This window comes from Sus scrofa, chromosome 6, assembly GCF_054392235.1.
Source record: "Sus scrofa isolate SSC_HxYL_T2T_F1_AM1 chromosome 6, Sscrofa_HxYL_maternal_Yorkshire_Landrace_v2.0, whole genome shotgun sequence".
In the NCBI taxonomy this organism is placed as follows: domain Eukaryota; kingdom Metazoa; phylum Chordata; class Mammalia; order Artiodactyla; family Suidae; genus Sus; species Sus scrofa.
Window position 1 is genome coordinate 124,458,058 of NC_139388.1, and position 26,471 is coordinate 124,484,528.

General features: G+C 43.7%; 1 protein-coding gene across 6 annotated transcripts in view; it reads left to right on the plus strand.

Moving 5' to 3' along the window:
* MOCOS (molybdenum cofactor sulfurase) overlaps nucleotides 1-26,471 on the plus strand; it is a 69,213-nt gene that overhangs the window by 17,317 nt on the left and 25,425 nt on the right. For all 6 annotated transcript variants that reach the window (XR_014807871.1, XR_014807872.1, XM_003356414.5 and 3 more), the window contains 3 exons: nucleotides 1,270-1,469; nucleotides 19,448-19,564; nucleotides 22,247-22,708. Coding sequence is in view for 4 of the 6 variants with exons in the window: in XM_003356414.5 (XP_003356462.2) it covers nucleotides 1,270-1,469; nucleotides 19,448-19,564; nucleotides 22,247-22,708 (779 nt within the window). In the remaining 2 variants the exon portion in view is untranslated. The remainder of the gene's footprint in view (nucleotides 1-1,269; nucleotides 1,470-19,447; nucleotides 19,565-22,246; nucleotides 22,709-26,471) is intronic.

Here is a 26,471-nt window from a genome sequence, read left to right on the forward strand (position 1 = left end):
GGGTCTGATGGGGTCAGGAGCATTTCCAAAATTAATTATCAGCCCCACATTAAGGCCAGTTCTGATTTTTCCCACTTAATGGCTTTTTTTTTGGAAAAAAAAAAAAGTGGTGAAAGCTCTATGACATGAAATGCACCAGTTTAGCCATTTTTAAGTGTACAACTGAGTGACATTAAGTATATTCACATTTTTGTGCAACCATCACCACTCTCCATCTCCAGGGTTTTTTCAGCATCCCCAACTAAAACTCTACCCATTAAACAATAACTCCCCATTTCCCCTCTCCTAGCCCTTAGTACCCTCGGTTCCCCTTTCTGTTTCTACAAATTTGTCTAATCTAGGCACCTTATGCAAGAGGAATTATACAATATTTGTCTTTTTGTGTCTGAATTATTTCACTTAGCGTAGTGTTTTCAGGGTTCGACCACATCGTAACAAGTGTCCTTAACTGCTTTGTATAATGCTAGAATGATTTAAACACGAACAAAAACAACAGCAAAAAAAGAGAGATACATTTAAAGACAAAATTGTACATTTTGGTGATCTGTTAGCAAAGGGTCTAAATTTTCTGAATGTTTAAGTAATAGCACTTTTTTTTTTTTTTAAAGGGAGATGGCAATTTCTATGGAAAAATTCCACAGAAACACCAATGGTTCGACTGTTGTTCAGTACCAACGACCTAAACATTTGTTGTGTGGGCAGTCTCATACAATAGTTACAAGTATTTACTTATTTATTTACATATATATATATATATATATATATTCTTTTTCTCACATTATCCTCCATCATGTTCCATCACAAGTGACTGGATATAGTTCCCTGTGCTGTACAGCAGGATCTCATTGCTTATCCACACCAAATGCAATAGTTTGCATCTATTAACCTCAGAGTTCCAGTCCATCCCACTCCCTCCCCACAAGCGTTTAAAATCATTCATATGAGGTCCGAGTTTGCCAGTTATAATGATCTCCTCTCCTTTCCTTTCCTGTCCTTTTCTTTTTTTTTATGGCTGCACCCGCAGCACATGAAAGTTCCCAGGTCAGGGATTGAATCTGAGCCACAGCTGCGACCTACACCACAGCTGCTGCTGGATCCTTTAACCCACTGTGCCAGGCCGGGGATCAAACTTGTGCCACTGTAGCAACCTGAGATGCTGCAGTTGGATTCTTACCTCACTGTGCCATGCAAGAACTCCAACAATCTCGTTCTCTTAAAAATTTTTGCATAAAGCTCATGATCCCCTTTCATGTTCGTAACCATTTTAAGGTGGAATGGAGTGCATCAGGCAGCATACCTTTACCCTGGCTCGGTACACCTACGCCTCCCTGACTGCCCTCCGGTACCCCAACGGAGCCCCTGTTGTGCGGATTTACAGTGACTCTGAGTTCAGCAGCCCAGAGGTTCAGGGTCCAGTCATCAGCTTCAACGTGCTTGACGATGATGGGAACATCATTGGTTATTCCCAGGTGGGTTTTCTTTTCGTCTTGCTGATCTGTTCACAACAGAATCACTCTTGTCTGGAACTCTGCGGCCCTGAAATTTGCAGTCAAGGCCTCTGGGTCCTTTCAATAGCCCTGCTGAAGAGGCCACTGGCCCTTCCTTAGAGGTTCTTTATTCTCACTGACACACAGTTCTAACAGGCACAGCTACTTAGCTCTTCAGCCCTCTTTATTCAGTTACAGATGGTCAGTTTCACAGGTGGGAAGAGAAAGGCTGAGTCTCTGACAGCAGTGGGAGGGGACAGCTGACAGCTTGCCAGCAAGGGAAGACACTCTAAAGTAATGTAGACAGCAGTTCCCGTTGTGGCTCGGTGGTAACAAACTTGACTAGTATCCATGAGTATGTGGGTTTGAGCCCTGGCCTTGCTCAGTGGGTTAAAGATCTGGTGTTGCTGTGGCTGTGGTGTAGACCGGCAACTGCAGCTCCGATTCAACCCCTACCCTGGTAAATTCCACATGCTGTGGATGGGGCCATAAAAAGCAAAAATAAATAAATAAATAAATAAATAAAATAAGTGTAGCGAGACCAGCTTGCCTGAGGTCATTTCATGTATGAGGAAATTCAGCGCCCCAGCAATACCACAGACCATACATAACATAGTGTCGCACAAAATCCTGGGTCTCTTACCACCATTTGTTTGCAGGTTGCTTGTCTTTTTAAAGATATTTATTATTGTTATTATTTTTTTGCTTTTTAGGGCTGCACCTGCAGCACATGGAGGTTCCCAGTCTAGGGGTCTAATTGGAGCTACAGCTGCTGGCCTACACCACAGCCACAGCAATGAAGGATCTGAGCAGTGTCTGTGACCTACACAACCTCATGGTTACTAGCCGGATTTGTTTCCACTGCACCACAATGGGAACTTGTCTTTTTTTTTTTTTTAATGGCAAGTAGAAATGATATCCTTAGTAGCGCAAAAGCCCTTATTTCTGCCATTGTCCATGCATATTATGAGTTCAAAGGATTTGGTAGCTTGGTTATAAAATAGCTTCTGCAGATGTACCCTTTGTTGTATTTTCCCATGAAACTGCTGGCAGTAATGGTTTGCAGGTTGGGAACTGCTTGGATCCTTGCCAGAGCTGAGTAAGCTGGGCACTGCCCAGTATGTTAATAGGGTCGCATTGAGCATTCAGAGATGGCAAAGAGTGGTCACTGGATGGGGTATCATGGACTGGGCATGGGAAGCCCAAGGCCCTTCCCAGAGTCTGGGTTTTCAGAGCTGTTGTGAGGAGCAGATTCCATCAACAGATGAGTTTGGGAGATAATGCTCTTCCCCTGAAAGCCATTATCTCCATACATCTTTGTAAACCCAGAATTTCATAAACAAAATCCATTTCTCAAGGAATCATGTCCCCCGTTCTGAATAGCTATACACTTACTGAGGTGCAAAGTTGAGAAATATTCTTTGGGGCGAAATGTTGGTTCTCACTGGTGTCTGTGGTCTAACCATCTACAACCGTTAAGTCGTTTCTTGGGTGAGTTGACTGTGAAGACACCTTCCCCGCACCCCCGCAACTGTCCCTCACTTACACAGCAGAAGCAGCCCAACACCACTCAAAAGCAGGCAGTTTGATTATTTTAATTATTTGCTTTTTAGTGGCACATGGAAGTTTCCAGGCGAGGGATCAAATCAGAGCTGCAGCTGCTGGCTTACACCACAGCCACAGCAACACAGGATCTGAACTACATTTGTGACCGACACCATAGCTCATGGCAATGCCGGATCCCCAATGCACTGAGCAAGGCCAGGGATCAAACCAATATCTTCATGGATACTAGTTGGCTACTGCTGAGCCATGATGGGAACTTCTAATTTTATTTTAAATTAAAAAAAAATTTAAACTATAGTTGATTTACAATGTTCTGTCAATTTCTGCCGTACAGCAACGTGACCCAGTCTTACATATATATATGCATTTTTTGGTCATATTATCTTCCATTGTTATTGGATATAGTTCCCTGTATTGTTCAGCAGGACTTCATTTCAGAAAGAGGCAATTTTATTTTATTTTTTGCTTTTTTTTTTTGGAATGCACTCACAGCGTATGGAGTTTCCCAAGATAAGGGTCAAATCAGAGCCACAGCTGCTGGCCTATGCCACAGCCACAGCAACACAGGATCTGAGCTGAGTCTGTGACCTACACCACAGCTCATGGCAACACCGGATCCCTAACCCACTGAGCAAGGCCAGAGAGCGAACCTGCAACATCATGATTCCTAGTCTGATTTGTTTCCACTGCACCATGACGGAAACTCCAGAAAGAGGCAATTTTAAATGCTTTTGAAGTATGGTGGAAAATGCATTGGGGACAGTTTTGCCTCCTCAAATACATTATTCTAGGTAATTGCTACAAAAATTTCATTCTTTTTAAAATATTTTTTATTTTTTAATTATTTCCCCAATGCAGTTTTTTATTCTGCCGTACAGCATGATGACCCAGTTACACATACATGCACACATTCTATTTTCTCACATTATCATGCTCCATCATAAGTGACTAGACATAGTTCCCAGTGCTACACAGAAGGATCCCATTGCTAATCCATTCCAAAGGCAATAGTTTGCATCCATTAACCCCAAGCTTCCAATCCACCCCCCTCCGCCCCCTCCCCTTGGCAACCACAAGTCTATTCTCCAAGTCCATGATTTTTTTTTTCTGTGGAAAGGTGCATTTGTGCCCTGTATTAGATTCCGCATATAAGTGATATCATACGGTGTTTGTCTTTCTCGTTCTGTCTGACTTCACTCAGGATGAGTCTCTAGTTCCATCCATGTTGCCGAAAATGGCATTGTTTTGTTCTTTTTTATGGCTGTGTAGTATTCCATTGTGTATATATACCACATCTTCCTAATCCAATCATCTGTCTATGGACATTTGGATTGTTTCCATGTCTTGGCTATTGTGAGTGGTGCTGCAATGAATATGCAGGTGCATGTGTCTTTTTTAAGGAGAGTTTTGTCTGGATATATGCCCAAGAGTGGGATTGCAGGGTCATATGGTAGTTCTATGTCTAGATTTATAAGGTACCTCCATACTGTTCTCCATAGTGGCTATACCAGCTTACATTCCCACCAACAGTGCAGAAGGGTTCCCTTTTCTCCACACACCCTCCAGCATTTGTTCTTTGTGGACTTATTAATGATAGCCATTCTGACTGGTGTGAGGTGGTACCTCATGGTAGTTTTGATTTGCATTTCTCTAATAATCAGTGATGTTGAGCATTTTTTCATGTGCTTGTTGGCCATCTGTATATCTTCCTTGGAAAAATGTCTATTCAGGTCTTTTGCCCACTTTTCAATTGGGTTGTTGGCTTTTTGGCTGAGTTGTATAATTTGCTTGTATATTTTGGAGATTAGGCTCCTGTCAGTTGCATCACTTGAAACTATTTTCTCCCATTCTGTAGGTTGTCTTTTTGTTTTCTTTTTGGTTTCCTTTGCTGTGCAAAAGCTTGTCAGTTTGATTAGGTCCCATTGGTTTATTTTTGCTCTTATTTCTCTTGCTTTGGGAGACTGACCTGAGAAAATATTCATGATGTTGATATCGGAGAATGTTTTGCCTATGTTCTCTTCCAGGAGTTTGGTGGTGTCTTGTGTTATATTTAAGTCTTTCAGCCATTTTGAGTTTATTTTGGGTGTGTTCTAGTTTCATTGCTTTGCATGCAGCTGTCCAGGTTTCCTATCAATACTTGCTGAAAAGACTGTCTTTTTCCTATTTTATGTTCTTGCCTCCTTTGTCAAAGATTAATTGACCATAGGTGTCAGGGTTTATTTCTGGATTCTCTATTCTGTTCCATTGGTCTGTCTGTCTGTTTTGATAGCAGTACCACACTGTCTTGATGGTGTGGCTTTGTAATATTGCCTGAAGTCTGGGAGAGTTATGCCTCCTGCTTGGTTTTTGTTTCTCAGGATTGCTTTGGCAATTCTGGGTCTTTTGTGGTCCCATATCAATTTTTGGATTATTTGTTCTAGTTCTGTGAAAAACGTCATGGGTAATTTGATAGGGATTGCATTGAATCTGTAGATTGCTTTGGGTAGTATAGCCATTTTTACAATATGAATTTTTCCAACCCAGGAGCATGGAATATCTTCCCATTTCTTTACATCATCTTTAATTTCCTTGATTAATGTTTTATGGTTCTCAACATATAAGTCCTTTATCTCCTTGGTCAGATGTATTCCCAGGTATTTGATTTTTTGAGTTGCAATTTTAAAAGGTATTGTATTTCTGTATTCCTTTTCTAATATTGCATTGTTAGTATACAGAAATGCAACTGATTTCTGAATGTTAATCTTATATCCTGCTAATTTGCTAAATTTGTTGATCAGTTCAAGAAGTTTTTGGGTTGAGTCCTTAGGGTTTTCTATATGTAGTATCATGTCATCTGCATACAGTCACAGTTTTACCTCTTCTCTTCCTATTTGGATGCCTTTTATTTCTTTTGTTTGTCTGATTGCTGTGGCTAGGACTTCTAGTGCTATGTTGAATAACAGTGGTGAGAGTGGGCATCCTTGTCTTGGTCCATATTTTAGTGGAAAGGCTTTCAGCTTTTCTCCATTGAGTGTTATATTTGCTGTGGGTTTGTCATAAATGGCTTTGATTATGTTAAGGAATGTTCCCTCTATACCCACTTTGGTAAGAGTTTTGATCATGAAGGGATGTTGGACTTTGTCAAATGCTTCTTCTGCATCTATTGAGATGATCATGTGGTTTTTGACTTTTCTTTTGTTAATGTGGTATATGATGTTGATTGATTTGCATATGTTGAACCATCCTTGTGAACCTGGGATGAATCCCACCTGGTTGTGCTGTATGATCTTTTTGGTATGTTGTTGGATGTGGTTGGCTAAAATTTTGTTGAGAATTTTTGTGTCTAAATTCATCAAAGATACTGGTCGATGGTTTTCTTTTTTGGTGGTATTTTTCTCTGGTTTGGGAATTAGGGTGATGGTGGTGTCATAGAATGTCTTTGGGAGTATTCCTTCTTCTTCAACCTTTTGAAAAAGTTTAAGGAGGATGGGTATAAGTTCCTCTTTGTATTTTTGGTAAAATTCTCCTGTGAAGCCATCTGGTCCTGGAATTTTATTTGTAGGGAGTGTTTTTATGACATATTCAATTTCATTTCTAGTGATTAATCTGTTCACTTGATCTATTTCTTCTTGATTCAGTTTTGGCAGGCTGTAAGTCTCTAGAAAATTGTCCATTTCTTCTAGGTTGTCAAATTTGTTGGCATATAATTGTTTATAGTATTCTTGTGTGGTTTTTTTGTATTTCTGTAGTATCCGTTTTGATTTCTGCTTTTTCATTTCTTATTTTGTTTATTTGGGCTTTTTCTCTCCTGTTCTTGTTAAGTCTGGCCAAAGGTTTGTCAATTTTGTTTACCTTTTCAAAGAACCAGCTCTTGGTTTGATTGATTTTGTCTACTGTTTTTTGAATCTCTATTTTATTGATTTCCTCTTTGATCTTTATGATTTCATTCCTTCTGTTGACTTTAGATCTCTTTCTTTCTCCCTCCCTCCCTCCCTCTCTCCCTTTCTTTCTTTCTTTCTTTCTTTCTTTCTTTCTTTCTTTCTTTCTTTCTTTCTTTCTTTCTTTCTTTCTTTTTAGGGCCACACCTGCAGCATATGGAGGTTCCCTGGCTAGGGATCCAATCAGAGCTACAGCTGCCAGCTTGTACCACAGCCACAGCAATGCAGGATCTGAGCCATGTCTGTGACCTACACCACAGCTCACGGCAACGCCAGATCCTTAAACCACCAAGCAAGGCCAAGGATCAAACCTACAACCTCATGGTTCCTAGTTGTATTCGTTAACCACTGAGCCATGACAGGAATTCCCTTATTCTTCTTTTTCTAATTCATTTAGGTGGTGGGTTAAGCTGTCGATTTGAGATTTTTCTTCTTTTTTGAGGAAGACCTGTAATGCTCTGAACTTCCCTCTGAGCACTGCTTTTGCAGTGTCCCATAGGTTTTGAGTGGCTGTGTCTTCGTTATAATTTGTCTCCAGGTATTTTTAAATTTCCTTCTTGATTTCCTCATTGACCCATTGGTTTTTTTAGTAGCATGTTGTTTAGTCTCCATGTAGTAGGTTTTTTCTCATTTCTTTTCCTGTGGTTGATTTCTAGTTTCATGCCATTGTGGTCAGAGAATATACTTGAAATAATTTCTATACTCTTAAATTTGTTGAGGTTAGCTGCTTTGTGCCCTGATATGTGCTCAATTCTTGAGAATGTTCCATGTGCACTTGAGAAGAATGTGTATTCTGATTTTTTTGGATGTAATGTCCTGAGAATGTCGATTAAGTCTAACTTTTCTATTGTTTCCTTTAGGATCTCTGTTGCCTTATTGATTTTCTGTCTAGAGGATCTGTCCATTGATGTGAGTGGGGTGTTAAAGTCTCCTACTATGATTTCTCCTTTTATGTCTGTTAGTATTTGTTGGAGGTATCTGGGTGCTCCTATATTAGGGGCATATATATTGATGATTGTAATATCCTCTTCTTGAATGGATCCTTTAACCATTAAATTGTGTCCTTCTTTATCTTTCTTAATGGCCTTCATTTTAAAGTCTATTTTGTCTGATATGAGTATTGCAACTCCTGCTTTCCTGTCTTGTCTATTGGCATGAAATATCTCTTCCTATACCCTCACTTTCAATCTATATGTATCCTTTGCCCTAAGGTGAGTTTCTTGTAGGCAGCAGATTGAAGGTTTTTGCTTTTTTATCCAATCTGCCACTCTGTGTCTTTTGATTGGAGCATTCAGTCCATTGACATTTAAGGTGATTATTGATAGTTACTTATTTATTGCCATTTTAAGCCTTGTTTTCCAGTTGACTCTATGTTTCTCTTTTCTTCTTTTCTTTTTTTGGTTGGATGGTTTCCATTTATTTTATACTTGAGTATTTTTCTTTTCAGTTTTAGTGAATGTAATGTTTGGCTTTGATTTGTGGTTGCCCTGTTTTTTAAGTATGTTAACACCTTCCTATATCTGCTTACTTTAGCCTGATAATCATATAGGCTCAAACACACCACTAAGATAAAAAAAAAGAATCTATTTTTTTCTTACCCACATTGCATGATTTTGATGTCTTTTTTTTTTTGGTCTCTTTGCCTTTTCTAGGGCCACTACCTGCAGCATATGGAGGTTCCCTGGCTAGGGGTCTAATCAGAGATGTAGACGCTGTCCTACACCAGAGCCACAGCAACGCGGGGATCCGAGCCACGTCTGCGACCTACACCACAGCTCACGGCAATGCTGGATCCTTAACCCACTGAGCAAGGCCAGGGATTGAACCCACAACCTCGTGGTTCCTAGTCGGATTCATTAACTACTGCGCCACGACGGAACTCCTTGATGCCTTTTTTTTTTAATTAACATCTTCATGTTTGGATCTGTATACTGGCTTAAGTGACTCCTTTCCAATTGCGGTTTCCTCCATCGTAGTTCTTCCTTCTTTTTTTTTTTTTAAATTTAGAGAAGCCCTTTCAGTATTTCTTTTAGAATGTGTTTCATCTTGCTGTACTCTTTCAGCTTTTGTTTTGTTCTTTATTTCCCCTTCTATTTTAAATGATATTCTTGCTGGATAGAGTATTCTAGGTTGCATATTTTTTCCTTTCAGTGCTTTAAATGTCTCTTGCTACTCCTTTCTGGCCTGTAGTGTTTCTGTAGAGAAATCAGCTGATAGCCTCATTGGGGTTCCCTTATAATTAACATTTTGCCTTTCTTTTGCTGCCTTTAGAATCCTATCTTTATCTTTAACTTTTACCATTTTTATTATAATATATCTTGGTGTGGGCCTGTTTGGATTCAACATGTTTGGGGCCCTCTGTGCTTCTGGTATCTTGATATCAGTATCCTTTAGATTTGGAAAGTTTTTAGCCATAATTTCTTCAAATATATTTTCAATCCCTGTTTCTTTTTCTTCTCCTTCTGGAATTCCTATTATGCATAGATTTGCCCACTTTATATTATCCCATAGATTTCTTACATTGCTTTCATATTTTTTCATTTGATTTTGTGTCTGCTGTCCTGTTTGGGTGATTTCCATTATTCTATTTCCAAGTCACTAATTCATTCCTCTGCATTATTCATTCTGTCTTTATTGCCTTTAGCTCAGTTTGTATCTCTGCAAATGAATTTTCTAGTTTATCTTGACTCCTCCTTATATTTTCTAGCTCCTTTCTGAGGGAATCTGCATTACTGTTCATATCCTCTCTTAATTCCTTCAGTATTTTCACTATCTCCCTTTTGAACTCAACATCTGTCAGACTTCAGAGGTCTGTTTCATTGTTGGTTGCTCTAGGTGAATTCTCCTGTTGCTTTAACTGGGAATGGTTTCTGAGCTTCTTCATCATGCTTGTGTTTTTCTTTTTCTGCAAATTCGGGGAAGCCAAACTGTAGTTTGGCAGTCCAGGGTGGTCTGGTGGGCCAGCTCTGTGAGGGTAGGGCATGGGCAGCAGGAGTGTGCGAAGGTGCTGGTGGCTGGTTCCGCACAGGTGGGCGGGGCCGGATCCTCATAGGCTGGGTGCAGGTGCTGGGAAGGAGTGTTCAGCTCTCTGCAATTCAGTGGGCAAGTGTGCACACTGGGGCCCAAGGAGTTTTCTATGGCGGCCTGCCACTCCTCCTCTCCCCTTCCCAACAGCAGCACCTTGCCTCTCCTGTGGGTCCGGATCTTCTCTTGGGTTCCCTGTGCTGTGGCTTCCCAATCCTCAGCCCTTAGCATACCACTGCCCTGCACCCCCCCCCGCCCCCCACCAGCAGCGCACTGCTCCCTAGTCCCTTAGGCTGTCTCCACACCACCAACTCCAGCCCTCTCCCCAGACTGACCTCCAGAGCCTAAGTCTCAGCACCCAGCCACTACTGTGCATCTCAGTCTGTGGTGTCTGTGCCAGTGGTTCAGATGGTCTGTGTGTCTCTCACTCTGCTTTTTGGATCTCAGACCTGCTGCTCTGCTTTTCTCAGCTTCTCAGAGTTCCCTCCGACTTGGCTGATCTTTCCATTGGTTAGGTGGCTTCCCAGGGTGTAGGTTCCCTTTCTCTTTCACAGCTCCCTCACGGAAGTGTTAGACCCGTCCTGATTCTTTCTCTCTCTCTCTTTTCTTTTGTTCTACACAGTTCTGTCAAGAGTTTCTTGCGCTTTTTGGAGGTTTAAGTTCTTCTGCCAGCATTCAGTTGATGTTCTGTGTGAATCGTTTTACATGTAGATATGTTTTTTGATGTGTTTGTGTAAAGGGTAAGCACATCCTCTTACTCTTCTGCCATCTTGCCAGCCCCCCAAAAGTTTCATTCTTGAACCTGAAACAAGTTTGTATATTTTGAGAAGTGAGGAGGAGGGCAGACAGGTGACCATGGAGTGTGCTGTGGCGGGCATGTCACTGAACTCAGAATTGGCTGCTTGACCTTCAAAAGCCCATAATTGAGGGGCAAGTGTCAGTAGAAAGGAAAAGTGCTTTATTCAAAAAAGTCAGCAATTTGGAGAGAAGGTGGACTCATGTCCATAAACTAACTCCCAAGAGTCTGCTCAGCCATGACAATTTTTAAAGGGAAAGTGAGAAACAATCTCAGTTAATCATTAAGGTAGGAGGTCAGGTTCATCATTTTTCCATTGTGGGTGGACCTGCTGACTTCTCTCAATCTTCGTTTAGATGCTGTCCTGCCTGTGTGGTCTACTTGCATATTCGCTAAGGGGGAGTCTAAGAGTAGAGAGTCAGTCATTCTTTAACTACTTAATTCTTCTTCTTCTTCTTTTTTTGTCTTTTTAGGGCTGCACCCAGGGCATATGGAGGTTCCCAGGCTAGGGGTCCAATCGGAGCTGAAGCCACCCACCTACACAAGAGCCAAAGCAAAGCAGGATCCAAGCCCCATCTGCGACTCACATCACAGCTCACAGCAATGCTGGGTCCTTAACCCACTGAGCCCGGCCAGGGATGGAACCCACATCCTCATGGATGCATCCTCATGGTTTGTTAACTGCTGAGCCTCAATGGGAACTCCTAATTCTTCATTATTATTCCTTCTAATCCAGGAAAGGAATCAACAAGTTGGGCAAGGCATTGTATACATTTGGTAGAGCAGAAATCAGGAGGTAGTTTAAAGATTAGCTAGTGACATCATTTTATAATTCAAGTCTGGGGAAAACAGAGATGACAAACAGAAAAGGGGCAAAAGAGCTGCTTATAAATTTCCACTGTCTGACATCATTCCATGTCTATGGGATTAGGGATGAATGTCTATCGTCTGTAACTTCTTGCTGACATAGGATGCTGTATTTTCAGAGTGGAAGATATCAACATGGGTCTGTAGCATCTCCTTGCTGATAATTTTAATTGCCTGTAGAGCAAGCTATAGTGGATTCTAATGCCCACAAAGGTAGATTATTACGAGCAATAGTATTTTCTTTTATTTTTATGGCCACACCCATGGCATATGGAAGTTCCCAGGCCAGATGTCAGATTGGAGCTGCAGCCACAGGCCTATGCCACAACCACAGCAACACCTGCTCCAAACTGCATCTGTGATCTACACCACAGCTGCAGCAACACCAGATCCTTAACCTGCTGAGCAAGGCCATCGATTAAATGTGCATTCTCAAGGACACTATGTTGGGCTTAACCTGCTGAGCCATAGTGGGAACTCTGAGCAATAATGTTAATCCCATTCTTTCATCAGACAGTGAGTCTATGACTCTGTTGTTCTAATCATTAGCTGCTTCAGCCTGTTCTTTCTTGATTCTGGGTGGCCTGGAAGACTTCAGTCTTCCTGCAAATAAGAGGCAGGGGACACAGAGGGGCCTTTGTACTTGAATCTGTAGGAATCTGTAGGATTCTGCTTTGTTCCAGGCAGAGCAGTGAAAGAATCCCCCATTTGCCCAGAGAAGCCTCAAAAAGGAAGGACCCCCCAACCCCCACCCCTGGGAGAGAGAGCTGCCTATCTGGGTGCCTGGCTGACTGCCCTGGGACCCTCATTCCCTGAGGCCTCACACAGGCTGAATTTCTCCTTCTGTGTGCTTGTAGAGGCAGCTCATCCTATGAGTGGAGACAGTGGCTGAGTTTTGGCCAGCGGTACCAGCTCAGGGGACTCCTGGGTTCTTCTGGGCTCCTTCGTGTGTGGGATTTCCACAGGGACTTGGGGGCCTTCAGAAAGATCAAATGGTGTCATGGCTGGATCTGGACATCTGGACATCTTTTTTTCTTTTTTTTTTCTTTTTTTTTTTTTTTTTTTTTTTTTTTTTGCTTTTTAGGGCCATATGGAAGTTCCCAGGCTAAGGTGGCATATGGAAGTTCCCAGGCTAAGGTGTGAGTTGGAGCTGCAGCTGCTTGGACTACGCCATAGCCCAGAAATGTGGGATCTGAGCCACATCTCTGACCTATATCACAGCTCATGGCAACGCTGGATCCTTAACCCACTGAGCAAGGCCAGGGATCGATCTCACATCTTTAGAAATAATAGTCAGGTTCATTTCTGGCGCACCACATAGGAACTCCCTGGACAGCACTTTTTCAAGGGATGCATAAAAGAATTTAGCCTTCTATGAGAAGATTTTGGGTTTTTGCTTTTGTTTTTTTGTTTTTGTATTTCTCTCTTTTTAGGGCCGCACCTGCAGCACATGGAGGTTCCCAGGCTAGGGGTCCAATAGGAGCTGCAGCTGCCGGCCTACGCCGGAGCCACAGCAACGTGGAATCTGAGCTGCGTCTGTGACCTACACCACAGCTCACGGCAACGCCAGATCCTTAACCCACTGAGCGAGGCCAGGGATTGAACGTGTGTCCTCATGGATGCCAGTTAGGTTCATTAACTGCTGAGCCACAAGGAGAACCCTGGTTCTTGTTTTTGATATCCAGGCTCCTTCATTTCATTCTTATCTCTGGTGGAAGTCAGTCTACCCAGTGATTAAGATAGTGGGATCAGGTTCTGACTGCTTCTTGCTGGCACTTTGAGCTTGGGGAGTTAATGTAAGCTCCCCAACTCTTTGTGAAACGGGGGTAATAATACCCTGCTGATAGATTGTTATGAGGATTAAATTAGACACAATAGGAGTTCCCACTGTGGCTCAGTGGGTTAAGGATGTGAAGCTATCTCTGTGAGGATGAGGGTTCAATCCCTGGCCTCACTCAGTGGGTTAAGGATCCGGCATTTCCGCAAGCTGCCACAAAGGATGCAGACATGGCTCAGATCTGGCGTTGCTATGGCTGTGATGTAGCCTGGTAGCTGCAGCTCCGATTCAGTCCCTAGCCTGGGAACTTCCAAATGCTGCAGGTGAAGCTCTAAAAGAAAAAAAAAATTTTTAATGAGATACAATATATAGCCCTTAAGCGCTGAGCCAGTATGAAGCAGGTGCTCCCTAGACATTGAGGAAGAAGGCTCCTGGGCTGGAAGGCGGCAGTGCTGCACTATAGTCAGTCCAGTTTCTTACCCTCCCTGGATGCAGTGCTCATCCTGCTGCAGCAACCAACTCCTTCCCCTGGCTGGGCACTGGCAGGGCCTGTGTGGGATTCTGAAGGGCTCAGGCTTAGGATGAGAAGAGATGGAGTTGTGATGATAAATTAGGATAAGTGTGGCTAAAACAGCCTCTTCCACCCACATGCTTTTCTAGGTGGGGTGCCTGTCTTTTCCTCTTGAATTTTAGCAGATCTTTGACTTACTCATAACCATTAGAATGTGCAGAAGGTGGAGTTCCTATCATGGCTCAGTGGTAACAAACCCAAATAATATCCATGGAGAGGCGGGTTCAATCCCTGGCCTCGCTCAGTGGGTTAAGGATCTGGCGTTGTCATGAGCTGTGGGGTAGGTCACAGATGTGGCTTGGATCTGGCATTGCTATGGTTGTGGAGTAGCCTGGCAGCTACAGCTCTCATTTGACCCCTAGCCCGGGAACTTCCACATGCTGCAGGTGTGGCCCTAAAGAAAAAAAGAATATGCAGAAGGTGACACTGCTTGGCTTTGAAGTTGGCCAGAAAAGGCCATGCGGTGTCAGCCTTGTTCCCTGGGGCACTTGCTTTTGGAGCCGTGAGTTACTATGCAAGGTTTACCCTGAGTGGCCATGCTGTGAGGAAGCCAAAAGCAGGCATGATGGTGATGGTCCTGTTTTATTTCTCCTGACCTGGAGGCCAGACTCATACATGAGTAACTGAGTCTCTAGGTGATTTCAATTCCAGACACCAGGTCACTCCCCACTGGGACAAGCCACCTTCTCTGTGCCCTTTCTGAATTCCTGACCCCCTGTGGCCCTGAGCACAATAAAATGGTTATTGTTTTATGCCACCAAGTTTGGGTGGCCTGTTCTACATGGCCGATGTAGCTGGAACAGTGACTATGGGGTGGGGGAGAGGGGTGGGTGTGGGAGACTTCTAATTCAGCTTGGTGGGAGCTGGGGTCAGGGACTGAGTGGTTTCCCAAGGAGCTGGCCCTGGAATGGAGAGCACCTGACCCTGGAGGTGGAGTTGGCCAGACCCAGAGGTGCTGCCAGGTCTCTCCTCAGAGCCCAGGGGACTCCTGGATTTCATTAGCAGAGATGCCTTCTTCTCACTCTGACAGTCCAGGGGAGATGGCTAAAGTGAGACAGCGTGGTCTCCACAGAGTGTGCCGGAGGCACCACTGCCATGGCTGCCCAGCAGGGAGGCCAGGCTGACCACATGGTGACCTGTGTCTGCAGAGGGTGCCACACTCCTCCTGCTTCTGGTCCCCCGAATGGACTCCCCAGGGAGAAGAGTTTTGAAGGCTTCCCCAGGAGTTCCCTTTGTGGAACCGCGGAAATGAATCCAACTAGCATCCATGAGGATGTGGGTTTAATCCCTGGCCTCACTCAGAAGTGGGTTAAGGATCCGGCATTGCTGTGAGCTGTGGGGTAGGTGGCAGATGAGGCTTGGATCCCCCCGCATTGCCATGAGCTGTGCTGTAGGCTGACAGCTGCAGTTCTGTTTCAACCCCTAGCCTCGAACTTGCACATACTGAGGGTGCAGCCCTAAATAGCAAAGCAAAGCAAAACAAAACAAAACAAAGTCTTCTCCAGCTAGGCAAAATGTGTTTGTTTCCTTGAATGAAGTTAGGGTACTCCTCCAAGGTTAGCCTGAGTCACCAAGGCTGAGGACCCTCACTGGGCCCCCAGGCCCTTGGGGGAATGGAGCCCTTGACCAGCAGACGTCAGAGTAGGGATAAACATCCCTCACGCCAGCTCACCTTTGAGCCCTGTGACTACGAATCACTGGTCTAGCTTCCAGGGGATGAGAAAGAAGCCCAGAACTTCTAGATTGGATAGCTGCTCTCTGATTCAATCCAAAGTCAGACATTATGAAAACAGATCGATAACACACAGTGTCAACATGGTAATGTTTGTAGTGTGGGCGGGGAGCCGAGGCAGGTAGCTCAGCTAAGGCTGGCTCTGGCTCCACCCCTGTGGCAGAGGATGCCAAGGAACTGCCCCACATCACAGCTGCACTCAGATTTTGTTCCTGTGCATCTCATTTGAGACATGTGGGATCTTCTTTTCAGAAATTAATTTATGTATTAACTTTTTAAACAATCGAGATAGAATCGATGTATAAATGTTGTATTAGTTTTAGGTCCACGACATATATTATGAAATGATTGCAACTTTAGTTAACATCCATTACCACACATAGCTACAAAATTTTTTCCTTGTGATGACAGCTTTTAAGATTTACTCTCTTAGTAACTTTCAAATATACAACACAGTACTGTTAACTACAGTCAGCATGCTGTGCATTACATCCCCAGCACTTATTATCTTATAAATACAGGTCTGTATCTATTGACTACCTTTAGCCACCCCTCATCCCCCACCTCTGGAAACCATAGGTCTGTGTTTAGTATCTATGAATTTTGATTTGTTTCCACATATAAGTGAGATCTTATAGTATTTGTCTTTATCTGACTTATTTCTTAGCATTTTGCATAATGACTTTAAGGTCCATCCATGTTGTCACAAATAGCAGGATTTTCTTTTTTATAGCTGAAGAATATTTCATTGTGTATTTGTATACGTCACATTTCTTTATCCATTCATCCTTTGTTGGAGCCTTATTCTTTGGTTTGTTTCTGTGTCTTGGTTATTGTTCATGCTGCAGTGAACATGGGGCGGGTACAGATATCTTTTCAAGTCAGTGATTTCACTTCCTTTGGCTGAATACCTAGAAGTAGAATTGCAGCAATTAGTTCTATTTTAAATTTTTTGAGGAACCGCCATACTGTTTTCCATAGTGGCTACACCAAAATTCACATTCCCACCAACAGTGTGTAGGGGTTTCCTTTTCTCCACTTTCTCTTCTACTTTTTTTTTTTTTTTTGTCTTTTTGTTGTCTTTTTGTTGTTGTTGTTGTTGTTGCTATTTCTTGGGCCACTCCCGCGGCATATGGAGGTTCCCAGGCTAGGGGTTGAATCGGAGCTGTAGCCACCGGCCTATGCCAGAGCCACAGCAACGCGGGATCCGAGCCGCGTCTGCAATCTACACCACAGCTCACGGCAACGCCGGATCGTTAACCCACTGAGCAAGGGGCAGGGACCGAACCTGCAACCTCATGGTTCCTAGTCGGATTCGTTAACCACTGCGCCACGACGGGAACTCCTCTTCTACTTTTGTTATTTGTTGTCTTTCTGATAATAGCCATTCTAACAGGTGTGATACTAGATGCTAGATGTTTTTTAGATATTTGAGAGGTGTTATCTCATTGTGGTTTTGACTTACATTTCCCTAATAATTAGTGATGTTGAGCACATTCTCAGGTACCTGTTGGTCATTTGTATGTCTTCTTTGGAAAAACATCTACATAGATTTTTTGCTCACTTACAAAATCAGATTGTTTTATGTGTGAACTCTTGGAATGCAGTGCAAATTTGATAATTTCCCTTTTCTCAGGTGTGTATCAATAACTCAAGCGGATAAGCTTTGATTTCTTTCATCAGAGTCTTATAGTTTTCAGAGTACAGGGCTTTTGTCTCTTTAGGTAGGTTTATTCCTAGATATTTTATTCTTTTTGACGTGATAGTAAATGGGATTGTTTCCCTAATTTCTTTTTCTGATCTTTCATTGTTAGTATATAGAAATGCAGTTGATTTATGTGTATTAATTTTGTATCCTGCAACTTTGCCAAATTCATTGATGAGCTCTAACAGTTTTCTGGTAGTGTTTTTATGATTTTCCATATATAGTATCATGTCATCTGCAAACTGAGAGTTTTACTTCTTCCTTCCCAATTTGGATTCCTTTAATTTCTTTTTCTTCTCTGATTGCTGTGGCTAGGACTTCCAAAGTGTTGAATAGTAGTGGTGAGAGTGGACATCCTTGTTCTGTTCCTGATCTTAGTGGGAATTCTCTCAGCTTTTCACCATTGAGAATGATGTTAGCTATGGGTTTGTCATATATGGCCTTTATTATGGTTCATATATGGCCTTTATTTATGGTTCCCTCTACGCCCACTTTCTGGAGGGTTTTTATCAGAAATGGGTGTTGAATTTTGTGAAAAGCTTTTCCTGCATCTATTGAGAGGATTGTATGGTTTTTTTCTTTGGTTTGTTATTGTAGTGTATCACACTGACTGATTTGTAGATATCGAAAAATCTTTGCATCCCTGGAATAAATCCCTCTTGATCATGGTGTACAATCTTTTTAATATACTGTTGGATTTGGTTTGCTAGTGTTTTGTTGAGGATTTTTGCATCTATATTCATCAGTGATATTGGCCTGTAATTTTTTTTGTGGTATCTTTGTCTGGTTTTGGTAATAGGATGATGGTGGCCTCATAGAATGAATTTGGGAATATTCCTTTCTGCAACTTTTTGGAATAGTTTCAGAAGTACAGTTAGTTCTTCTCTAAATGTTTGATAGAATTCACCTGTGAGGCCATCTGGTCCTGGATTTTTGTTTGTTGGAAGTTTTTAAATCACAGTTTCATTTTCAGTACTTGTGATTGGTCCTTTCAATTTTGTCTTGGTTTAGTCTTGGAAGATTGTACTCTTCTAAGATTTTGTCCATTTCTTCTAGGCTGTGCATTTTATTGGCATATAGTTTTTTGTAGTAGTCTCTTATGGCCCTTTATGTTTCTGTGGTATCTGTTGTGACTTCTTTTTCATTTCTAATTTTATTGATTTGAGTCCTCTCTCTTTTTTTCTTGATGAATCTGGCTAAGGGTTTATTGATTTTGTTGATCTTTTCGAAGAACCAGCTTTTAGTTTCATTGATCTTTTCTATGGTTTTCTTAATTTCTTTCTTTTTTTCCCTAGGGCTGCTTTCCATGGCATATGGAGGTTCCCAGGCTAGGGGCCTATGCCAGAGCCACAGTAATGCGGGATCCGAGCCACGTCTGCAACCTACACCACAGCTCCTGGCAACGCCGGATCCTTAACCCACTGAGCAAGGCCAGGGATCGAACCCACAACCTCATGGTTCCTAGTCAAATTTGTTAACAACTGCAGCAATGATGGGAATTCCTTCATTTCTATTTCATTGATTTCTGCTCTGATCTTTATGATTTCTTTCCTTCTGCTAACTTTAGGCCTTGTCTGTTCTTCTCTCTCTACTTGCGTTAGGTATAAAGTTAGGTTGTTTATTTGAGTTTTTCTTGTTTCCTGAGGTAGGCTTGTATTGCTATGAAATTCCCTCTTAGAACTGCTTTTGCTGCATCCCATAGGTTTTGGGGTATTGTATCTTTGTTGTTGTTTGCTTCTAGGTATTTGTTAATTTCCTTTTTGATTTCTTCAGTGATCCATGGTTGTTTAGTGGCCAAGTAGATAGGCTTTAATTCTCAGTAACACTGCATAAAATGTGTTCAGTAAACCTATTATAGATCATGGCACTTTAGAGAAAAATACTAAGCTCATATTTTCATTTTACTGTTAGGAAAGAGAGGCCCCAGTATTGATCTGAAACTCTTTCCCAGGCAATCAGAATAAAACTGGACATTCCTAACACTGGTTCCACATTAAACCTGCAGGTGGATAAAATGGCCAGTCTTCACAACATCCATGTGCGAACCGGCTGCTTCTGTAACACTGGGGCCTGCCAGAGGCACCTAGGGATAAGTGACGAGATGGTCAAGAAGCATCTTCAGGTTGGTACTGGACCCTGTGGCCCAAACACTGTCCAGCAAGCACAACAGCAGTGCCTCTGATTCACTGGATGCTGGTCTTGTGCTGGGGTTGGGGCTGGATCTGCAGGCTCATTTCTATGAGCCACCCTGTGAATGTGCGAAGAAAAAGGGGTCAACAAAAATAGAAAACGCTTCAAGATAGCATTTCCAAAGGAGTTCCCATTGTGGCTCAGTGGTTAACGAATCTGACTGTTACCCATGAGGACACAGGTTCAATCCCTGGCCTTGCTCAGTGGGTTAAGGATCTGGCGTTGCCCTGAGCTGTGGTGTAGGTTGAAAACAAGGCTTGGATCCCACATTGCTGTGGCTGTGGTGTAGGCTGGCAGCTATAGCTCTGATTCAGCCCCTAGCCTGGGAACTTCCATATGCTGTGGGTGTGGCCCTAAAAAGACAACCCCCCCAAAAAAACCCCAAAAAACAAAACCAGATAGCATCTCCATGGCAGTCTTTTTGAACAGGGGTCAAGCAAATGTTAAAATGTGCTTGTACATGCAGAGGGGCCTTTGCTGTCCTGTAAGAGTAAAATCTAAAATCTCCAAGCTAGAGGTGACTCATCTCTGGGCTGGGTGAGGAGGGGAACTCCTCCAGGGGGTATTCTGCATTTCTCAGGCTCCCTCCCTTCCTGCTGCTCCCCTGGCCTGAGGTTTGTCACTTTACGGTACAGCCTGTTTTGAACCATTTAATAAGAATAATTTGGAGTTCTTGTTGTGGCTCAGTGGGTTAAGATTCCAACATAGTGTCTGTAAGGATGCAAGTTTGGTCCCTGGCCTTTCTCAGTGTGTTAAGGTTTGGCTCTGCCGCAAGCTACAGCCTAGATCACAGGTGTGGCTCAGATCTGGTGTTGCCATGGCTGTGGTGTATCCCTCAGATGCATCTCTGATTCAACCCCTTGTCCAGGAACTTCCATAAGCCATGGGTGTGGCCATAAAAAGAAAAAAGAATAATTTGAGTGGCAAAGAGCCTATATATATATATATCAGAATAGTTTCTAACTTGAATTTCTTTTGGTTGCTACTAAATACTGAATATGTAGATCCCAACCAACCATTAATTGTGGTTTTATCTAAAAAGAGAGAGATGGGGAGTTCTCTTGTGGCTCAGTGGGTTAAAGATATGGCATTGTCTTTGCAGCAGCTTGGGTTGCTACTGTGGTGTGGATTCGATCCCTGATCTGGGAACTTCCATGTGCCATGGGCGTGGACAAAAAGTAATAAATCAATAAATAAGTAAAAAGAGAGACATGGAGGCTTAGAACACAAACCAGTGCAGTTCCAGATATAACGCTGATCCTGTGAACCCTGTGGCCCCCTCTCTTTGGCTGACTGACTTGGGTTCAGCTCTGAGGGAGATAGGCAGCTGGAGCAGTGACCAACACCAGGCGTGGAGAGGCTTGGGGTGTTCTTACCTTTCTTTCCCCACCTCCCTCAGGGCACTCACACTGCCTTTGATTTTCGTCACAGACTTGGGTCATCATTCATAGCAGTGGCATCTCTCTTTTGCCCTCTTGTCAAAGGGCAGCTATCAGGGATGCAGGCCTCCCTTTGGTTTGAAGAGAGGCTAAAGGGCATGACCAGCAGGTGTTTCTCTTTCCTGAGCGCTGGATTCGGCCAAGAAGCTGACCCGTCTGTGTATCTCAAACTTTGGTCTGTTTTTTAATGCCTCTGTGGGTTGGCCACTCTGTACGTGGCTTACTGTGAACAATTTCTTTTAAACTTAAATTTTACTTATTTATTTATGTATTTGTTTATTTATTTCACATATAGTTGATTTACAATGCCATGTCTTTTTTTTTTTTTTTTTTTTTTTTTTTTTTTTGCTGCCATGCAGCATGTGGAGTTTCTAGTCCAAGGATCAAATTTGAGCTGCAGCTATGGCAACACTGGCTCCTCAACCCACGGTGCCGAGCCAGGGATTGAACCTGTGTCCCAGTGCTCCCTAGATGCCGCCAATCCTGTTGCACCACAGCAGGAACTCCTATTATGTCTTTTTTTTTTTTTGACACACCCACAGCATGTGGAAATTCCCCAGCTAGGGATTGAACCCAAGCCACAGATGTATCCTGAGCTGCAGCTAGTGACAATGCTGGATTCTTAACCCGCTGAGCCATGAGGAAACTCCCAATGTTGTGTCTTTTAATCTTTTCAATAGCCTCTGGAGATTGATAGTGATCCTGACTTACAGCTGAGCAAAGTGCTGTCCAGAGAGGGAGTCCCTGTGCTTGTGGAACCCAGCTTGTATTAGTGTGGCAGCTCTTTTTTCCTCGGTTAATTTTGTTCAGAAAATTGTTTTATAAATTTATTATTTTTTTGGTCTTTTTGTCTTTTGAGGGCCACACCCATGGCATATGGAGGTTCCAGGCTAGGGGTTGTAACAGAGCTGCCAATGCCACAGCCACAGCAATGCCAGATCCAAGCCGTGTCTGTGACCTACACCATAGCTCATGGAAACGCTGGATCCTTAACCCACTGAGCAAGGCACCCCAGGGATCAAACCTGCGACCTCATGGTTCATAGTCAGATTTGTTTCCGCTGTGCCACAAGGGGAACTCCCTATAAATTGTTTAATAAATTGTTTTACAAAGCAGTTTCTGCTTTATCCATGGGGAAAGAGTCACTCTGGCTGACATATTTTTTACTGTTCTAGGCTGGTCACGTCTGTGGAGACGACATGGACCTCATAAATGGGCAGCCGACGGGCTCCGTGAGGATTTCGTTTGGATACATGTCCACACTTGAGGATGCCCAGGCCTTTCTCAGGTTCATCATAGCCACCTGGCTGCACCCGTCTCTCAGCCAGCCTCTCCTTCCAGCCACCCCCAGGCAGGCAGGAGCCCCGCCAGCTGAGATGGAGGCTCAGAACACCATGCCTGCCACCATGGACAGAGGCGGCCTCTCTCCTCAGGAAGATGCTCTCGCAGACCCTGGGGTTTGGAACAGCTCACCCACCACTGTGGATGCTGTGACTTTGTGCCTACCTCTGCTGGAGGCCACCAGAACCCAGCAGACCCCTTCAGAGAAAACTGCAGGCATCCCCGGTGGGGGTCTTGGGTCACATGTTGTCACCAACCTTTACCTCTACCCGATCAAATCCTGTGCTGCCTTTGAGGTAAGGGGTTTAGGGGTAGCTGATTAACCTGCTTCTTTTTTGTTTACTTTATAATGTTATTTTTTTGGTAAAGCAAAGAAAAAAGTGTAGGAAGTGAAGAAAAATGTGCAGAAAAAATGTGCAAAAAACCAAAATCATATTAGCCACTCTCATTCTGCCTTTCTTGGTTTGGGCTGCATTTTTTTTTTGTCATGCTTGTGGCATGTGGAATTTCCCAGGCAAGAAATCAAATCTAGACCAGCAGTGACCTGAGCCACCGTAGTAACAACACCAGATCCTTAACTCGCTACGCCACAAGAGGACTCTGGTTTGGGCTGACTTTGAACGTGGCTCTGCTTTCAGGAACCCCTGATAGGACCCTGTTTCTGAGTGTGAACACTGAGCTACTATTAATATGGATGTGACTTTCACTGAATGGGTGTGTTGGCTCCCTGCTGAAGCTTTGTTTCATTTGATCCTTAAAAGAGTAATAGAGGGGCTTGGTAATATCCCCATTTTATAGATATGGAGCCTGGAGACTATTGAAGCTAAGCACTTTGCCCAGGTCATGACCCCTAATAGATGACAGAGCAAGGATTTGATCTGGGTCTGCTGACTCCTTGGACCCATGATATCAGGAGTCTGTTCCACTCAGCTCTCCCTCTGGAAGTGAACATTATGAAATGAGCTAGCCTGGCAGTTACCAGAGCGGGAGACTAGAGTGCCTACTTTGGTCAACCAGTTGGCCCTGACTCCCCCTGCCATAGACAGACTTTCTATGAGGCTGTCTTTCTATGGTCTGTATGTCCCAAGTTCCAGGCAAAGGTCCCAGACTCCTGAGCCTCTGGGATGACAGAGGGCCCCGGTCAGACATACCATGGTCAAGGCTGTTGGTCATCTGCATTTTGGGCTGGTCACACAGGAGCGTGTCCTATCTGAGACCATAAATGAGCAAGTTCACCGCCACTTCCGAATGGAGACAGACGAGGAGGATCGGGACTCTGTTTTCACATATGAGCCATGTCCCACAGAGTAGCCACGTTGCACAGATAGTGTGGTGGGAATTAGGGTCCCCTTTTATAGTTGAGAACCTCAAAACTCACTAAGGTTTCATATTCTAATAAAGGTCGTCTATCCTTCTATCCTTCTGCTCATTCAGAAAGTATATACTAAGCACATGCTATGTGCCGGGCCCTGGGCCTGCACCTGCTGTGCGGTGATGAGCGAAATGGACATGGTTCCTGCCCTTAGGGAGAGCACTGTCTCAGAAGGGAAACAGACACTTCAAACACATATCTATCTGCCTATCTATCTACCTGTAGCTACCTATCTACCTATTTATCTATGTGTCTATCTACCTATCCAACTCAATCATCCCTCTTGTAGCCTTGATTTCAGATTAATACCTCCAATTCCAATCCAACAACACAGGATTTATTTAGCCATCTCCTTTCTATTTCTTTTTCTTTTTTTTGGTCTTTTTGCCTTTTCTAGGGCTGCTCCTGTGGCATATGGAGGTTCCCAGGCTAGGGGTTGAATCGGAGCTGTAGCCACCGGCCTATGCCAGAGCCACAGCAACGCAGGATCCTAGCCGTGTTTGCAACCTACACCACAGCTCACGGCAACTCCAGATCCTTAACCCACTGAGCAAGGCCAGGGATCAAACCCGAATCCTCATGGTTCCTAGTCGGATTCGGTAACCACTGCGCCACAACGGGAACTCTTTAGCTGCCCCCTTTCTGCACTTATAAATCCTGTGAGAAACCTGGCTCCCATTGTCCTCAGTGAATACTTATTTGCTCAACACCTTCTGTAACCAAAACCCCAGTACACCATCTGAAAGCTAATCCCTCACAGGCCAGCTTCCCTCCTCAGCACTGACACTGGCTGAAAGCTTGGTTCAGACAAAGAGGAAGAAGGAAGGAGGAAGCCAGTAAATTCAATGTTTAGATGACAAATCAAAGAAAATGATAAACATAGTCCAACAGGTGTGAAGAACTGTGACGAGCCTGAGATTTTGCCCTCCTTGCAAGCTCACAAGCCAGCCTGCCACTGTTTCACAGGTGCTGACAAAAGACATGGGATTCCTGGGTCAGAGATAAAGGACTTTATTTATGTATTTATTTAGTCTTTTTGCCATTTCTAGGGCTGCTCCCGAGGCATATGGAGGTTCCCAGGCTAAGGGTTGAATTGGAGCTGCAGCCGCTGGCTTACACCAGAGCCACAGCAATGCAGCATCCGAGCTGAATCTGCAACCTACACCACAGCTCATGGCAACGCCGGATCGTTAACCCACTGAGCAAGGGCAGGGACCGAATCCGCAACCTCATGGTTCCTAGTCAGATTCGTTAACCACCGAGCCACGACAGGAACTCCAGAGACAAAGGATTTTATACTCACAGCCCAGCAGGCAGCATGAGCTTCATGTCTGTGTTGCTTCCCTTACCCCCTAAGTCCCAAGAGGGGGTACAGAGGGGCCTAGGTGGATGCTGTGCTCATCCTGTTAAGAAACCCCTAACTCAGGAAGCATGACTCTTTCGCAATAGGATGCAAGCCAACCTTTGTAATCTCTGGTCAGGGAGGAGCCATTATCTTTGTGATATTGGAGCTGATCCTTCTATGAATGTCTTGGAAAAGACAATCTGGAACAAAAAGTGAGGATTTCAGCTTCTTAGACATGCAGAAATTTGAGATCCATGGAGAAATACCTCCTAATAATAGATTGCCTTCTAAAAAGTTATCCATAATTCAAAACATGTTTTCCTATAGAAATAATGATTAAATATAATGGTGGTTTCTTGGCTTAGCCACAAAAGTGTCTATAGACCATAATATTGCTGAACTTGAACAGAGGCAGCCATAGTCTACGGGGAGAGGTTATCTGACATACCAGGCAAGGGAAGGGCAGAGGTAGAGGGCTTAAGATCTAGGGATCATCTGATATATTTTAGTTCCTTTACATTTTATTTATTTATTTATGTATGTATGTATGTATGTCTTTTTTTAGGGCCACACCTGCAGCATATGGAGGTTCCCAGGCTAGGGGTCTAATTGGAGCTACAGCTGCCGGCCACAGCCACAGCAACGCCAGATCCGAGCTGCGTCTGCAACCTACACCACAGCTCATGGCAACGCTGGACCCTCAACCCATGGAGCGAGGCCAGGGATGGATCACATCCTCATGGATGCTGGTCGGGTTCATTAACCAATGAGCTGTGATGGGAACTCCTCACTTGATATTTTATTATTACCCAATCCTATGGGAAATAATAAGGTCCATTTTACATATGACAAAGCCAAGAGTCAGGAAGGTTAGTAAGTTGTCCAAGACTAATAGCTGGCTGAAGTGAGATTTAAACCCTGGTTTATCAATCTTCGAAGGGCCCTCCCAACGCGCCCCCCCGCCTCCCCCTGCACCACACTTCTGCTTCTTGGATGCAGGGGGCTTGCGGTGACCTTTGCCTTGACATCCTTCCTCCTTGAGTTCTGCACCCTCGTCCTGTGGCCTGCAGCTCCTCTCCTTTGCTTTCCTGGATGCCTCACTCTTCCCTGAGGTCTGTCCCTCAAGGACCCACCCCAAGGTATCTCAAGATTAAAAATTGCTTTCCTTTTTTCGTTACCCTCCATCGAAGTGTTCAGATTCCTCTGGGGAGTTGATCTGAGTGCTTGGGGGGAAACTGGATGAAATAGATTCATAATTAGTGCAAGAATATTGGTCTCTTAATCGTAACTCTTTCAAAAGCATTTCGGCGGGGGGGTCTACACCCTTCTTTATCGACAGCTG